The sequence below is a fragment of the Sapajus apella genome, unplaced genomic scaffold, assembly GCF_009761245.1.
Source record: "Sapajus apella isolate SASKATOON/1434 unplaced genomic scaffold, GSC_monkey_1.0 scaffold37, whole genome shotgun sequence".
Classification (NCBI taxonomy): domain Eukaryota; kingdom Metazoa; phylum Chordata; class Mammalia; order Primates; family Cebidae; genus Sapajus; species Sapajus apella.
In genome coordinates this window covers 19839887-19858057 of record NW_022436977.1, presented here as the reverse complement: position 1 = coordinate 19858057, position 18171 = coordinate 19839887, and the positions used below count along the sequence as shown (strand labels likewise).

General features: G+C 41.2%; 1 protein-coding gene across 2 annotated transcripts in view; it reads right to left on the bottom strand.

Annotated features, from left to right (window-relative positions):
* GATM (glycine amidinotransferase) overlaps window positions 1-15798 on the bottom strand; it is an 18029-nt gene extending 2231 nt beyond the window's left edge. The window contains exons 1-8 of one of the 2 annotated variants that reach the window (XR_004274899.1): window positions 15417-15598; window positions 13639-13857; window positions 6108-6303; window positions 4843-5033; window positions 3459-3596; window positions 3134-3298; window positions 1546-1609; window positions 661-793 (exon numbers count right to left, since the gene is read on the bottom strand). Coding sequence is in view for 1 of the 2 variants with exons in the window: in XM_032297566.1 (XP_032153457.1) it covers window positions 661-777; window positions 1546-1609; window positions 3134-3298; window positions 3459-3596; window positions 4843-5033; window positions 6108-6303; window positions 13639-13857; window positions 15417-15485 (1159 nt within the window). In the remaining variant the exon portion in view is untranslated. Of the gene's footprint in view, window positions 1-660; window positions 794-1545; window positions 1610-3133; window positions 3299-3458; window positions 3597-4842; window positions 5034-6107; window positions 6304-13638; window positions 13858-15416 lie in introns of both variants that reach the window. The other variant, XM_032297566.1, reaches the window with a different exon arrangement.
* Between the last annotated feature and the right edge of the window lie 2373 nt (window positions 15799-18171).

The window sequence follows — 18171 nt, the reverse complement described above, 5'->3', positions numbered from 1 at the left end:
ACACACACACACACACACACACACACACACACACACACACACACACCCCTTTATAATAGCTCATATGAAAATCCTTTCCTTCAACATTTTTCTCAATAGTACTGGAATCATTGGTCTAAATTTTGGATATCAGGATAAGTAAACTTCTACTTAAGTAAAACCCAGTCCTGCTCTTCAAAAGTTCAAAACTGAATGATTTACAACACCCTTTATTGCACTTCACTACTTTATTAACTATGCTTATCACACATAAAAGTCACTTCTGTATCTGTACCCTTATGAGTCCTTTAAAGTATGTGATGACAAGTTGGTTTTAAAGGACCCACATGATTTCTTATTTGAAGAAGGGCTGATCAAGCTATCTGCCCATCTTCAAAGGGGTGGTTTTCCACACATGGGCACCAGGAGATTGGCTAAGTCATATAAGATTGATAAACTTATTGCTAAAGGAGTGTCTCAGGGGCTCAGGATGCATCTCTAACTTTTTGGGGCTACGCATGTTGAAAACAAAAATACTGACCTTCTGTTAATAACTTGGTGCCTCTAAAAGGAACCAAATTGAATTAGATAAACCATATATCAAACCTATCATGTCATTTCTTTAGTGATTCTCATTTAATATTTTCATGTATGACAACATGTTTCATTTGTTGTACATACCCAGCTTTTCAAACATCTTTTGAATTGGAACTTCATTGGCATCCACCATAACACGTTTTTCATCTAGCATTAAGACATTCATGGAAAGCCATTTGGATGACATCCAGAGTGGATGATCTAAAAACAGCAACAACTGTTAAACCATGTCTGCTGTCATTTTTGTTTAAAGCAAGGATTTACAAGTGAAGAATATTAAAGTGACAGCTCAATTCTTTCAGTAGTTCACTTTCCACATGAACACTTACTTTAATCTTAAAACAATTTATCTACAAACGGTATGAATCAATCCATACTCATTATACATTTGAATTTTACCCTGTTTTCTTTTAAAAGTCATATCTTGGCTGGGCATGGTGTAATCCTAGCATTATGGGAGGCTGGGGTGGGACGATCCCTTGAGCCCAGGAGTTTGACACTATTGCCCAGAGATGGTGTCTCACTGGGCAACATAGCAAGACGCCAGCTCTACAAATAGAAAAACAACTTGCTGGGCATAGTGACCTGCACTTGTAGTCCCAGCTACTTAGGAAGTTGAAGTGGAAAGATCACTTGAGCCCAGGAGCCTGAGGCTATAGTGAGCTGTAACTGCACAACTGCACTCAAGCCTGTGCAACACAGCGAGACACTGTCTCAAAAAAAAAGAGTCATATCTTGCTTTATGTGATGTTGTTTTATTCTGTCTTCTCCTCACTTCATTATCTATGGAAGAAAAACTTGCAAACACAAGTCCCAGCCTTGTTCTGATGCTGGTAATCCAAAGCACCACTTTACACTTTACTGAGGAAACACTTTCCTTAAGCTGCTAACATTTGCTCTCTCTAGGCAAAAGATCCTTGGTCACTAAAGTAATCATTTTAGCTTATCAGTGTATGAAAGTAAACATACCGTCTGGGATGACTGGTATTGGAGGAGTAATGATAGTCCATCCTGCTTTCTTGAAAAGATCAATCTGTAAGACCAAAAAAAAAAAAAAACCCAAATCCTTAAATCCACATATACTATTATTATTCTTAGTCTCTAATAGCCCTTATCATTAATTATTTTTGAGAAGCCGTCTTCTCAGCTTCCAAAATAAATAAATTAAAATTTCTAAACATTTGATGATTTTGTCTGAATCCTAAAAATGTACATAAAATCTCCAAATTAAAGTTGAAAAGTAACAGAAATGTTAACGCTTTTAAAAATAGTCTTATATTTTTCTCAGGTTTCAGAGACTTAAAATACCAAAGACAATTTCCTTAAGAAATTCTCATTTTAAAAACTGAAAAAATTTCCTATTTAGTTACAAGGAAACAAAAATGTGAGTATGTCAAACCCATAGTCCTTCTATTTCTTTGCCCATCACTTTGAATCTAAGACCATGGTATAAAGACAGGTGTTAACTATGCATTCTCAAAGAACCATATTGTTCTTAGTGACCTTTACAACTCAGCCATCCCTGTGTTCACACACCCACTTACTGTATGAATAAATAATAAAATGAAATGAGTAAGAAGGGGTGGCCATTGGATTTAAAAATAAAAAACAGAAATGAACAGTGACACAGTATAATAGTGGTTTTTAAAAGTTGTACTACAGCCTTGCAAATAACAGAAAATCACTCACCACCTAACTGGAATTAGGGAGCTGTGGACAGAAAGTAGGAGACTGCAGGTGAAGGGGATAGACCAGCTGCCATGCAGTGGCTCTGCTTCTCCCTACTGAGCAGGGTTGGCCAATGGGAGCCTAACCCACCGTAGAGGGAAGACAACCATTGCCCAGTGGCATTGCCTTGGCCATGCAGGGATCATCTTGTCTACAGTTCAGTGCTGTGGAACCACTACTGCAAGTTATGAGATAATACCACCCTGTTTGATAAAAATACACACATATGCACAAACTGGAAGCTTTGACAATAGCAAGCAGCCAAAGTCTGATGATCCCATGCTAATTATTGTGTCAACTATGTATATTTCTGCATATTGGACATCTCGTAATAAACAAACCATAGGAAATCCAATATTTGATCATAATAATGTTGAGTGTTGCTGAATCTGTCATTTAGAACCATTAGGAATCATGGAAGTGCTTAAAATAAAAGTGGCAATTATTGACCAGGTGCAGTGGCTCACATCTGTAATCCCAGCACTTTAGGAGGCCGAGGCGGGCAGATCACCTGAGGTCAGGAGTTTGAGACCAGCTTGGCCAACATGGTGAAACCCCGTCTCTCCTAAAAATACAAAAAAAAAAAAAAAAAATTAGCTGGACATAGTGGCGCACATCTGTAGTCCCAGCTACTCGGGACCTGAGGCTGGGGAATCAGTTGAACCTGGGAGACAGAGGTTGCAGTGAGCAGAGATCACGCCACTGCACTCCAGCCTGGGAGAAACAGCGAGACTCCGTCTCAAAAAACAAACAAACAAACAAAAAACAGTGGCAATTATTTTAGTTACTAGATTCTATTGCTTTTCCAGAGTCCCAAGAAATCTCTTACCTGGTGACATGGTCGGTCAGGGTTGGAAAGCACAAGACCAGGTCCAATGATGTTGAAGGTGGCATCAATATGCATGGGATTGGGGTCTTTAAAGGAGATGATATGCACTCTGTAGTCTGGAGCAAGATGCCTACGCATCCATTCAATGCCTAGGTAGTTTGTAACCTGAAAACAAAAGAAAGAGATACAATCTATAAATACTTGGTTCTATGTCTAGAAAACTAAAAATATTCAAAGTGAAAAAAATTTAGGATGAAAATATTTTAATTTGGAATTAAAGAATACAATAATATAGTGTGAAATTTCAGAGGCAGCCTGCATTAACCTGGCTTCTCTGTGCAAAAATATCTCTTCCAGCTCGAATGAAGTCAGCAGCATCAAAGCATGGCTCAAACTCAGTCGTCACAAATTTTCCCTGAGCAGCCAATTTGTGTCTGTCTTCTACAGAGTGGATGGGATAAGCCTAATTGGAACAAGAATAAACACACTCAATGCATTGGATCTTGAGAAAATTATTTGTAAGGTATACAGTACTAAAAATATTAGTTTAACATTATTTCCCAAAATATTACTACTCAGTTCTACACTCAAACAGGCCTGGGAAAAAAACAGGTCCATGATAAATAAACCAAAACAACAATAAAACAAGAAACTAGGCTTTACAGTAATTTCCTGATGTAGTAGTCCTCCTTTACACATAATCTCATTTTCCATGGTTTCAGTTACCCACAGTCAAGTGTCATCACAAAATATTAAGATATTTTGAGAGAAACAGGGAGACCACACTCACCTAACTTTTAGTAAAATATATTTACATAATTGTTCCATTTTATTATTAATTATTGTTGTTAGTCTCTTACTGTGCCTAATTTGTAAATCAAACTTTATCATAGGTATGTATATATAGGAAAAAACAAAATATATGGAGTTGACTAACAGCATCAACTGAGGGGCTGCAATGTATCCCCTGAGGATGAGAGGGGACTATGTACTCAGGAAAAAAGTGGTGAGGCAGTATCTGATTCTGAAAATATTCCATGACCCATATGGAAAGTTAACTGGATGAAGTCATTCTGTTCTTTTAGAAAAGGAATTTGGTCCTGAGCCTAACTCATACCATAAATTGAGATGCCATGTTTCCCCTGCCAAATTTGATTGGGAGTGGCAAAATTAATTCATTATTTATTTCTGTCTTTAAACCCCTAGAAGCAATTTTGATTTAAAAATTTTTTCTATAAAAGATCAAATGGTAACTGATTTAATAAGGAACATATATTTCATTTTACTGTGAATTTGGCCTGTGGACCAGGTTCTTTTTTCTAGAAGAAGAAAGCGAACTTTAGTCTAGTGGCTTTTCTGGTTCCACTAATGAATAGTGTACACTTGCAGGCAAGTTTTTCCCCCTCTAATGGAATAATACTACAGTATCCTTAGGGTTGTTATGAAAAACAAACAGGATTGAGGATGTAAATAAAGGGTTTAACCCAGGACCCAGAACAAAGTAAGCACCAAAAAATGTTAGCTATTATTATTATTATCATAGGATCATTTACTCTTATCATATTCATCATAAATCAATCACTTTCAAAAAATAAGATGATGTTTTCTATTTCTAAAATGTATAATATAGACAAGGTATCAGATTATCTTACTCTTTGTGGATCATTTAGAAAAACTAGTAATAAGCTAGCCTATTATTAGGGACTCACCTGGTCATAAAGCTCATCAGCCATTGTGGGCTTAGGAGCTGTTGTCCACTTGGCACCACGGTGGAAGTAGTCTTTGATAATTGACCGGTATGCTCGGTACTCAAAGAAGCGTGCACGCCATGCCATGGGAGCCTCAATAATCTCATTGCCTACAACTATCAGGATGTCTCGAGGCATTGCACTGTATAAACCTGTCAGACCAAAAAATTCCATGACAACTTCAGTAGTGTTAATTTCCAAAACAAAAAAGGTCTATATAGGGACAGGCAAAGTGGCACATGCCTGTAGTCCCAGCACTTTGGGAGGCCAAGGCAGGCAGATGACACTTGATCCTGACGGGGCTGGTTAGGAGTTCGAGACCAGCCCGGCCAACATGGTGAAACCCCATGTCTACTAAAAGGATACAAAAAAAATTAGCTGGGCATGGTGTCACGTGCCTGCAATCCTAGCTACTCGGGTGACTGAGGCAGAAGAATCTCTTGAACCAGGAGGCGAAGGCTGCAGTGAGTAGAGATCGTGCCCCTGCACTCCAGCTTGGGTGACAGAGTGAGACTCTGTCTCAAAAAAAAAGTCTATATAATATGACCTCTTTTTTTTGTTAAAAAATTACTAAAAATACGTTTATATATGTATATATGAAAATGGCAAAAAATTTGAATCATACACACTAGATTGCTAACATGAATTCTGTGTGGTGGTGGGGAAGCAAAGAAAAAAAAGAAAAGGAAAAAAGTGAAGGAATAAAGTCCTTGTACAAAGAGATTTTGAACCACCAAGCTTTCGCCATTTGTAAGCTCCTTTCTTGCTATACAGAAACAGAGCTCTTAAAGGACTATCAGTATCACAAGATAAAATTTGAGCCAAGGATCAATCTAAAGCTAGAAATTAGATCAGTGACCTAAGGCACAAGAACAGTTGTACAGCAATGTCAGTTAAAAATAAAATGCAAATGTTTCTATTCCCCTTTAAATTTCTGTTCTTGCATAAAATTAAACGAATCCACTGTTCTTATGTAAGGAAATGACTATAAAGTTTAGGAAAAATTGTTCTTTCGAGGAGATTCCACTAGATGAAATGGAGTTTAGACTGTATACATCTTAATCATATCAACATGGACCAAACCATTCCTAAATAAATCTTTAAAGTTTTCAAGAACTAGCAAACCAAAGGACTCTCCAAGAAATTTTTTGGAGTTTTCCCCTTACACATTAAGAAAGACATTGAAAACTCAGACACTGGCAGTTTAGTTATGTAACATCACTTACCCGTAGACTCAAAATCAGGAGTTTTATACTTCAATGACCAGTCAATGGGGTCAGGCCTCCTCACTGTCACTCCTTCCATTTTTAAAATATTGCACATTTCTTCAATTTCAGCAACAGCCTTTTTCAAATGATCTTTGGGAAAATAATGCCCTCCATGCTTCTGGTAAAATGGCCAGTACTTTTCATATGTGTTGGCCTGGAAGTGGAAACAAATAAATGCAATACTTACAGGAGAAAAATACAGCTCAGGATAGGTTCATAGGCAGTGAACAGCTCTTTGTATGAGGTATGGGAATTGAAACTACAACCATGTCACGTTCAGTGCTGATCCCTAGCACTGGGCACATGAGCTCTCTGGGGAGACACTCAATATCTGTTGAATGAAGAACTCTGAAATATCTTGATATTTTGAGGCCTTTTGGCTCCTTCTGCCTGAGATCTCATGCCCAACCACTAACAGCACGTTTACCTTCAGACAGGCTTGGAATCCTCTTGGTCAGTTTTTTTTAACCATGTTTTGCAGACAAAACAGGTCATAGTACTTCCATTAGAGAGCCTCAATGAAATGAAACAAGAGAACACACAAACCAGCATAAGAGAATAAAAGCACTTATACTAAGCCAAAACCATGGCTACCTATGCATCTTGGAATTGTCTGGAAAACAGCACCTCAAGGTATTTTGTGAGGGGGAAAAAAAGATATTTTGTCCTGTTAATATCAGGAACATACTTTCAAATATGCTTTATTTCTCTTAAAGCCCCATTATTGGCCAGGGATGGTGGCTCAGCCTGTAATCCCAGCATTTTGGGAGGCTGAGGTGGGCAGACCGCTCGAGGTCAAGAGTTCAAGACCAGCCTGGCCAACATGGCAAAACCCCATCTCTCCTAAAAATTCAAAAATTAGCTGGGCCTGGTGGCACATGCCTGTAGTTGTAGCTACTTCAGAGGGTGAGGCAGGAGAACTGCTTGAACCCAGGAGGCAGAGGTTGCAGTAAGCCAAGACCACGCCACTGCACTCCAGCCTGGGCAACAGAGTGAGACTCCATCTCAAAAAAAACCAATAACCATTATTGATTTTCCCATTCAACAGAATTAACACTTGACAAAATTGTGTGATAATGCAAGTCTGCCTTTAGTACTTCACTGTCAATATAACTCATGCCAACCACACCTCTCTTTTTTCTAATCCATTCAGCTCTCACATCTGTTCAGGTCTTTTTGTCATAGAACAAAATGATCTGATAAGCAAAGTCACAAATTTTTAGTAACAGAAAAAAAAATTTAGAAAGTTTCTACAGCTATACATATTTTAAAAGACAACCAAACAGAAAACAGGTGAAGGCTTTAAAAAGGATAAATCAATTTGCTAAAAATTATTCTTGAATTAGGGTAGGTGCAACAGCTGTAAAATATTGGTTTTCTTTTCTTTTCTTTTCTTTTTTTTACATGGAGTCTTACTCTGTTGCCCAGGCTGGAGTGCAGTGGTGTGGTCTCAGTTCACTGCAACCACCACCTCCCAAGTTCAGGCGATTCTCCTGCCTCACTCTCCTGAGTAGCTAGGATTATAGGCCCCTGCCACCATGCCTGGCTAACTTTTTGTATTTTTAGTAGAGAGGGGATTTCACCATGTTGGCCAGGCTGGTCTCAAACTCCTGACCTCATGATCCATCTGCCTTAGCTTCCCAAAGCACTGGGATTACAAGTGTGAGCCACTGCACCTGGCCAAAATATTGGTTTTCAAAAACGTAAAAATCTAGAAAGATTATCCATTCAGATTGTTTTGCACAGTCTAAGTTCTCAATCTGCATAAATACATTGAGAAATGTACATGATGTATCTTCCCATTTTTCAAGCTAGATGAAGCAGAACTCCAATCAGAGAATCCAAACTCTATGAAAAAGCCTTAAATCTTTATCAAAAAATTAGCAAAGCAACGTACATTGATATATTTTAAGTTAAAAATGTTTTAAATTTAAATTTGTTTTAAAATGTTTAAAGCAGGTATTTTAAAAATGTTTCTTTATATAATTGATGAACTGACCAACTATTAGTCCTGATCATGTCAGATATAAGGGTCTCCACCATAAATCAGATAATTTCAGAAAGCAGTAAGTAGCAGAAAGAAGGTGTAAAACTTGGTTATGGACTCAAGTGTGTCAGAATATGTCTACTTTAGCTGGGTAATCTTATTTGGTCTCCCAGCTATCCCATCAGAGAAACAGGGCAAGTTCTCATGTGCTTATTTCACATGTAAGGAAAGAGGCTCTGGGAGGTCATGTGCTTGCTAACTATCTGGACAAGCAGGACTAGAACTCAAGTGCTCTGACTCTTACTCGAATAGTGTCCCTAATACACTATGGGACTTGGCCATGTTATGCTGGTTTGAACACTTTTAACTAGATATGTAAAAACTTTTAAGAATGGAATTGCTTAACAGGTTCAAATTGTCCCAATGGCTTTTCCTCATCAAGACTGACCAAATATCTAGATGTTTACTTCTTTAATGTCAAAGACAGTATCTTTTCTAGATTTTGTGTCTCTACTTCCATTTTTATCTCAGTCTGATAAATATGAAATATATGAAAGTAGATTTATCTCTTGTTAGTTCAATATCCAGGTTCACATCAGTTACACTGGAACCCAGCTTGGTGAATAGGGAATAGGCCAAGAAACATGTCTTTAGAAAAACTGAATGATGCCAGTGAAACTCTTAAATAGAGGTTAGTAAACAAAGGTCCATGGGCCAAATTTGGCCTACTGCTCATTTTTGTAAATAAAGTTTTATGGGAACATAGGCACACTCATTTGTTTACATACTGTCTATCTGGCCACTTTTGCACTACAATGGCATAGTTGAGAGTTGAGTAGTTGCAACAAAGACTGATAGTCCGCAAAGCCTAAATTACTTATCTGATAGACAAAGTTTGCTGACCCCTGGGGTCTGAATCATTAATTAGTTCTTTTTTTTTAAATTCTTTTTTTTTTTTTATACTTTAAGTTCTGGGGTCCATGTGCATAATGCGCAGGTTTGTTACATAGGTATACATGTGCCATGGTGGTTTGCTGCATCCATCACCCCATCATCTACATTAGGTAATTCTCCTAATGCTATCCCTCCCCTATCCCCCCACCCACTGCTATCCCTTCCTTATCCCCCATATATATATATTTTTTTTTGAGATGGAGTCTCGCTCTGCTGTCATTCTGGAGTGCAGTGGCATGATTTCACTGCAAGTTCCACCTCCTGGGTTCAAGCAATTCTGCCTCAGCCTCCCGAGTAGCTGGGACTATAGGTGCATGCCACCACGCCCAGCTAATTTTTGTATTGTTAGTAGAGACAGGGTTTCACCATGTTGGCCAGGCTGGTCTTGATCTTTTGACCTCGTGATCTGCCCAACTGGGCCTCCTGAAGTGCTGGGATTACAGGCATAAGCCACTGCACCCTGCCTTAATTAGTTCTTTACTTTTAAAGATCTGTAGGCAAACAGCAGACTGAATTTCTGGCCTATGAAAAATGTTATCAGCATTAAACGATTTTAAAGACCAAGCTACCCTTTCAAAAAACAAAATAAAAGCACTCTACTGTTTTCTACTCCTATGAATTTCTGCAACAGCAACCAGAAAGAGGGTAATAATGACTCTTTATATTCCTCTCAGACACATGCTGGTACTACTTATCCATTCACCACTTCCTCTTTCTCATGCCAGGCACATCTCCTACAATCCACTAGGGACAAGAAGCCTTTGAAAATTTAACACTGAGTTACAGGAGATGCAGAGTTATGCTGTCTTGCCAGCCTCATTCCAAAGTATCCTCCCTATGTGACTATTTGTGCAGAGTGAAGCTTGCCTTGATAAATTAAACTTTCCTGGGAGAAAAAAGTTATTTGAACAAATGTGAATTTTTCTCGTAGTTTATAATCTGACAAAGGTTGGACAAAGTCCAAATGATCAGGGCACAATACATTTTATAAGAAATATCTAGAAATGGGTTTACACTTCCTTTATTAACCCTGCTAAATGAGCTAACAATCATTTACCAAGTTGTCTGCAAGATAACTAACACTATATTAGATGCTCAGCATATGATGTTTTTAATAATCTGTTGCAAATATATGTCTGTATTCCTTGAACCTCTATAGTCTTTCAAAGCCTAAAATCCTTTACAGAGGTTTGCCAAGTGAATTTTTAAATACTGTCTTTGGAAGGCTAAAAAATAACAATAGAAATGTATTTAATGTATGTATAAGCTTATATTACACTAATCTTGATGAATCTTGTATTTTATAAAAGGTACTTTATCAAGGGCTTTATTTTTAAAAAGACAAAAGCAGGCTGGGCGTGGTGGCTCACGCCTGTAATCCCAGCACTTTGGGAGGCCGAGGTGGGCAGATCACCTGAGGTCAGGAGTTTGAGACCAGCCTGGCCAACATGGAGAAACCCCATCTCTTTGGGGAAAAAAAAAAAAAAAAAGACAAAAGCAAAACAAAAAATGTATTTGATGGCAAATATTTACTATATTTTGCAGAATAAAGTCACAGAGCTTTAAAAAATGCTTCCTAACAATTACGTTCCACATACCTTTCCTGAAAATTTCTCTAGCACTTATATCTTCCAACATCTTCTGTTCTGATTGCCTATAGACAGTTTGCTACATTATTTTTTCTTTTATTGTTCCCAAACTGATGAATATATGTGTCATTCTTCTCTACTACGAGGTATGGCCTTGCCTGCTAGGTGCCATGCATGTCTTAGATTTACTTTTTTCTCCCTCAAAACCAGGCTTAGCACATGGCATGAAACAGAATTAACTATTATTTCCTGAGAGTAAAAGAGAGACAGAGAGAGTAAACAAACAAACAAACAAAAAGAACCAGACAAATAAATGAAATCAACACTGCTAATGTTACTGATATCTACAACTATTACAATCCCAAAGTACCTTTGGAATGTAATTGACAAACTAGATCCATACAACTATAATAAGTTGTAGTTTTTACCTTTAAAATACTTAACATGTAACCTTTTACCTTTAGATTAATCCTTAATCCTGTTAGGTAGATAGTAAACCTCTTAATATCTTCATTTTACTCTGGCCCAGAAATTTGTGGAATCTTGTACAAGGTCAAATAGCTGATTAACCAAGACTAGCTATCAAGCTTTTATCAAATACCTAATTAATACCAGATCCCTGACTTTAGCATGGTACACTTTCCACAAGCCCATGAAATGACAAAGTCTAAAGTCATACATCAAGTGACAACTCAAAATTATGTCTGAGAATTCTGATTCCATAAAATCACATGATATGAAAGTCTATCATTTTAAAGACAAGTAGAAGAATAAATTATTGCCTGGATTTAAACTTTAATTTCATCCACTTATAATGGTTAGGGGATGGGACTTTTCTTTTTTTTTTTTTGAGACGGAGTTTCGCTCTTGTTACCCAGGCTGGAGTGCAATGGCGCGATCTCGGCTCACTGCAGCCTCCGCCTCCTGGGTTCAGGCAATTCTCCTGCCTCAGCCTCCTGAGTAGCTGGGATTACAGGCATGCGCCACCATGCCCAGCTAATTTTTGTATTTTTAGTAGAGACGGGGTTTCACCATGTTGACCAGGATGGTCTCGATCTCTTGACCTCGTGATCCACCCACCTCGGCCTCCCAAAGTGCTGGGATTACAGGCTTGAGCCACCGCGCCCGGCCTGGGGATGGGACTCTTCAAGGAAAGATTTAAAAGACTATGCCTTTTAAAAACATGCGGATGTTATATAAATTAATCTTCTCGTCAAATTCCAAATATCAGAACCAAAGGGAGTTTCAGAACAATTAGAAGTTATTACTTTTTCTATTTCCCTGTCTTCCCGGTCTAACTCAGGAGTCCTTTCCTTCAAGAAGACTTCATAACTGGCCAGCACTTGGTCATTCCTCTTTCCCTAGCTTTCCAGGCACTTCAACTGCCTTGCCAGTCGACTGGAATAACATACTTGGTCTTCATTTCTATGTGAACATCATATCTCTTCAAATAGAAAGGAAGATCTTTTATGTTAATACCTCTAGGCCCTGGTACATGGTAGGCAATATTTCTGAGGACCACAACAATACTGTTACAGAACTACTTTCCTCAATCCACTTTACAAGGTAAAGTGTAAATATTCAGGAAGAATTTAAGGACATTAAAGATATGTTTGTAACCCATTATTAATAGGAGTCTAGGCTGTGTCTACAGTGTGGATGTACTCCCTTAGATATGGGACCCTTATGCAATATAGAACCTGAACACCAGCCCATAGAGGCCCTGGACATAAGAATATTACAGATAAAAACCACTAGGAGTTTTTAAAAAGGGAGATATTACTTGTTGCCAGGGAAATCCCTGGAAGGTGTCATTGAAGCTAGGTGGTGGTAGGTTTAAACTACAGACTAAAGGGCACGGGAAGATGGATGGAAAAGACTTAGGTAGGGGCAAAGACGCAGGGCTTGTGAGGAAACAGTGAGTAGTCTAGTTTAGCTACCTTTTATGGTTGTCTTATAAAGTCTGCTGAAAACCAGGATGGAATATTAGGGGAGAGAGGGACTTGACCAGAAATGAACACCTGCTAATCTGCTGTACTAATACATCTCTAAAATAAGTCAATAACTGGAATGGGGAATCCTGGAAATGCAGACAAGGGCCAGATTGTGAAGGATCTTGAATACTATGAGGACTTTATCCTAAGCAAAGTGGGGAGGGGGTGGTGGGCAGCAAATTAGAAGAGGAAAACAAGAAGGGTTAGTAACATAATCACATTTGAGTTTAAAAAAATCACTTAGATTGCAGCTGGAAGGTGTTTTGGTGAAAACAGTGAGTAGCGGTGACCAGTTAGGAGTTAACTGCAATAGTCCAGGCAGCAGATGAGCTCCCAACCCTTAGGGAAAGGCAAGGCAGAGGAATGATGCAAGATCCATTTTGACAAAAGCCTTGTTAAACCTTGGAGAATGGATGTGGAAGATGTGACATAAGGAAAAATCAAAGATGATTATTTTGTGTTTTCGGTTGTTAAACAGAGATGCCAATAATTAAAGGGAAGGAATGAAGAGGGTGGCTGGCAACTGAACTTCAGATGTGCCAAGTTTGAAGTCCTCTGGCAACATCCCGTAAGGAGTTCAACACGTTGATCTGGATGGAGTTCAATATAGAGATCCAGACCAGAGTGGAGGTGGGAGGGGTAGCTGTGAGAAAGGCTAAGAGAAGGGGGTTGAAAGTGAAATTCTGTTCAACCTCAGCATTACAGGCCGTGAAGGAAGAAGATCTGAGGACAGTAAAAGAACTATTATTCCCAGAAAAGCTCTCAGAATCCAAGGGAAGAGCTACAGGAAGGAAGCAATTATGGTTGATGCAAACGGTATCAAATACCACAAAGGTGTCAGGTAAGAGAATTAACCACTGGACTGAGAGGTCTGGGGAGTAAGCAGAAGGGAAAGCAGTCAGAGGGTAGCAGCAGCAGGTGAGGAGGAAACAAACTTTCAGACATGTGAATAAGCCTTGTTTTACCTTCACCTCCACGGTGAATGGTGGAACACAAGCGTTTTCTGCTCTGCCCACTATCACTTCCTCCAAGGGGTCCCATTCGTTGTAAGAAGAGACAGGGCAGTCCTTGGGCAGAGGCTCAGTAGCCTTGTCGTCAGCTGCACAGGAGTTCCGGGAGGAAGCCGTAGCTGCCTGGGTGCTCTGGAAAGTTCGCTGCACCCATCCTGTGAAGGTTCGTCCAAGCTTCCAAGAACAAAGAAAAGATTATTGTATTGTGTTGCTCTGCAGTACTTGAGGGGAGGAGGAAGTGGAGATGGGGTAAAAACCCAGCATAACATTGCCACTTAAACCCCTTTAGAATAGCGTAAACCAAGATGTTAATAGTGAGTAGGTGGGATTACAGGTAATTTTTTAACCGTCTTGTTTATCTACAGACTGTCTTCTTATCTATTAATTGTTGTAACTCTTTAAAACTCCTAAGAATACTGTGTCCCCAGCGACCATACAACCCTGTGTTTATCTCAGAATGCATTCCTGTACTTAAGCTTTAAGCAACTCTTTTGCAGATGATGGGTCAGTCCTCCTCTCAGAAAACCATAAACAACCGCTCTGTAACTTCCTGCCAGTGCCAGCTGGGGACAGAACCTCCTTCCCTCTTCAGTATCAAAGGTTACCAATATTAGGCTTTTTATTTTATTATTTATAAATGAAAAGGTGGGAGCATTTGTAAAGGACCTTATCTTTCTGAATAACTAGCTTCAGTCAAAATTTCTTCATCTTTGACATACACTTTGCATTCTTTGGCGCTTCAGTTCTGAGACTGAGCCACTGCCATCTGCTCATTTTACAGATGGTCCACAGTACCCTAGCCAAGATCAGGATTAACCCAGGCACAAATTCAAGCAACTAAAAAGGAGATCTAAAAACCTCAAAAGCCTTTTTTAAAAAGCACGGCCTATAAAATCTAGAGCAGGGAGGATCCCTCAACCCCTGAGCAAACCTCAACCCCCAAATCTCTGTCCTGCTCTGTTAAAAGCCTTAGGAAGTGGGCCGGAGGGTAACTTGGGTGGAGGCAGAAGCAAGAAGTAGAGTGACAGCTGTTTAGGAACCAGTTGCTGAGGGAAAGCCAGAATGTCGGAGCGATTCCAGTCCTAGGAGCAGGGTAGGGTCTGCACCCTAGGCAGCTGAGGGCGGGGCGCGTAGAAACTCTGCTTACAGGCTGCACTCGCCCCGACTCCTCTCTCTAGACGCGGGACGTCATCTTACACTTCGAGTGAATCTGGTCGCTCGCTCACCGTCCCCGATTCCCACTTTGCTTGCCTCTTCTCCCCATCCATCCACCCCACACGCATTTTTTCAGAAATCTCCCCAGCTTGACGCCCACCCAGGGTATTGAAACCTAATAACGCCACCCTTATACTAAAAGGAGTCCCGGTCGTCCCAGCCCCTCGCTCCCAGCAGGAAGCTTGGTGAAGCGCACAGAGGTCCGGTAGAGGAGGGCGGCGCCCCCTGCGCCGTGGGCCAGCAGGCCGCAGACGCGCATATAGCAAGTGGACCCCAAGGGGTGGGGCCGCAACGCAAGCTCCCCCTGCCTCGGTGACACCGCCCAGCTCCTGGAGCCTGCAAAGGCTTTAGAAGCTGAGCTTCCCAGGGAGACCAGAAGGGACACTATCGTGCAATTCTGGCTGGGGAAAGCGAGGGAAGGCGGCGGCTCCGGGGAGCCAGCGAGTGGTCCACGCCGACCGCAGGGCCGAGCGAGGGTGAGTCACGCGGTGGCCAGATGAGGCCCGTGGCGCACGCACCCGAGACCCGATGTAGTGCACCGCCTCCGCGCCGCGGCTTCCGCCGCGCAGACACCGCACCCGCAGCATCGCCCCGGCCCGGCTGGTCCACGCGCGGAATGTTCCTGGCCCTCGGCCGTATGCGTCCGAGCCTCCCCTAGAGCGCGCTCGGAGCGGGGTGGGCGGGCGCGCGAGGCCCCTGGCCTTTTGTAGCCACGCTCCGCCCCGGCCGCTCCTCGCGGCCCTATTGGCTGCCGGGAACAGGTGGTGGGGCCGGCGGAGCGCCCCGAATTAGGAACTGTTGGGAAGCTCCGCGGGCGCTGGCTTGAGCCACCGACGCTTGCCCTTTTTTAGCTAGCGGGGCCACTGACTGCTTCGGTTGCACGCCCGGACCAGGACCCGGACCCGGATCCGGATCCGGATCCGCACCCGGATCCATGCCCGGGCGCGGCAGGAGGCCCGCTAGAGTCTCGCGCAACTGGGCCGGACGCGACTTCCGACGAAGTGACAATGGTCTATGCATATATTTAAGTGAACATTTGAGAATTTAAATACACAAGGGGTGAGTACAATCTTACGCTTAAATTCACATATGCGCACTGACCCAGTCCCCTCATTTTTCGGTAAACGAAACCACCTAAAGATTAGGTGGTGTCTTAGTGCAACATCAGGTTTGAGACTGCAGAAAACTATGTCTGGAAATCGGGCCATTTGCTCCCTGGGGAGGCAGTGCTTTCCTTCCACTACCCCGTGTGGTGTTATTTGGAACACCTGGCATTTCACATGGTCTTTGGCCATGTGTCCCTGGCTCGAGAAACTCTGTCATGAAAATCGATAAGTGTGGGTCAAAAATAAGGGAGGACGACAGTTTCTTTCCTTCCATTTCATGTTTTAAAATTTTTGTTTCAACTTGATTAGGATTCTTTTTTAGAAAAGTATTTCTGTCACAGTGCAGTCTTAATTGCTGCGGATCTGTGCAAAACTAGAGAACTCAGGTTAACATTTACATTTCTAGCAGGTGAGGGGGCAAGAGATTTGAGTATTTCATTTTTGTACTTATAGAAGTGTAACTATCCATTTTTGATGAGCTGTCTTTCTAATTTTGGTATCTCAAGCTTGTTTTCTGGAGTTCATGGATGGAAGGCACCAGAGAAGAAGATGGCATAGTGGAAAGAGCCTCAGAGAGGGAATTAGGATAACTGAATTCCAGTCCTGACTGTGTTATAGACTACTGTGTGTCTTCTTGAGTTGCAGTCTTCTTATCTGCAAAGTGAGAACAATAGAATTTATAGGCCCTTGCACATGGGGGTTGCTGAGGGGCCAAAATGAGATATTGTACACGAGAACTTGATGCGTGGCATTAGAGCTGTATGAGGCTGGGTGTGGTGGCTCATGCCTGTAATCCCAGCAATTTGGGAGGCTGAGGCGGGCAGATCACCTGAGGTCAGGAGTTTGAGATCATTCTGGCCAACATGTTGAAACCCTGTCTCTACTAAAAATACAAAATTAGCCAGGCATGGTGGTGGGTGCCTGTAATCCCAGCTACTGGAGAGCCTGAGGCAGGAGAATTGCTTGAACCCGAGAGGCAGAGGTTGCAGTGAGCTGAGATCGATCCACTGCACTCCAGCCTGGGTAACACAGTGAGACTCCGACTCCAAAAAAAAAAAAAAAAAAAGCTACTATGTGACTATGAGGTAATGTGTTACCACTCTAGCAGTAAGGAGCCCCCTAAATGCCTATGGTGAAAGGAGTAAGTCTAGGTTCATAACTTAACCCTGCCACTAATTTGCTGCATGACCTGGAACCAAATCCCTTTATCTTTCTAATCAAGCCTTCACACCTCTAGTGAGGTTTTGGGAAATCTCTAACATTTCTCAGAATTTAAAAAGTGCTTTCTCCCAACAATAAAATGCAGCCACCTCTAAGGTCTGATTCTCTTAGTGTACTGGCGGGCCGAGATATGCCTCTTCTCAAAAGAATTGAAGGGTACAGTAAGTACATGTTAACAAGGCCTTGACATCACTATGCCAATTCTGTTTGAGATTGGAGGACATTCTCATGCCACCCATCAAATGCACTATTTTAATTTTGCAGATGTAATAATTGGGAGTGCCTGGTAATAATGAAGTTATGTTGTTACATTTTATCTAATGAAAAAGTTTTTTTTTTTTTGAGATGGAGTCTCTGTCGCCCAGGCTGGAGTGCAGTGGCGTGATCTCAGCTCACTGCAACCTCCGCCTCCCGGGTTCAAGCAATTCTCTTGCCTCAGCCTCCTGAGTAGCTGGGACTACAGGTGCCTGCCACCACACCCGGCTAACTTTTGTATTTTTAGTAGAGACAGAGTTTCACTGTGTTAGCCAAGATGGTCTCAAACTCCTGACCTTATGATCTGCCTCCCAAAGCTTGGGATTACAGGCATGAGCCACCACTCCCGACCTGCAATGAAGAACTCATTGCCAAAGAGCACACCCTTATCTCCTGGGATCCAGCAGAAAGTGTGTGGATAGTGCCACCCAAAGCAGTCCTACTGTTATAAAAGCAAATCAAAGCACTCACACCTTTTTGCCATGCCTCTGACATATTTTCATTCTTTGTCCTTTTATCCCCTTTTATATCATAATTTTTTTCATTTACTAAAATTATATTTTTTTCTCTTTTAAGTTCTGTTTTTGAAAAATTCTGTAACAATTTCTAGAATGATTTTATCAATTTAAAGTACAAGCTTTCCATACTAGATTGTTTGTCAAATACTAGGCCAAGTCTGCAAAGTATCTAT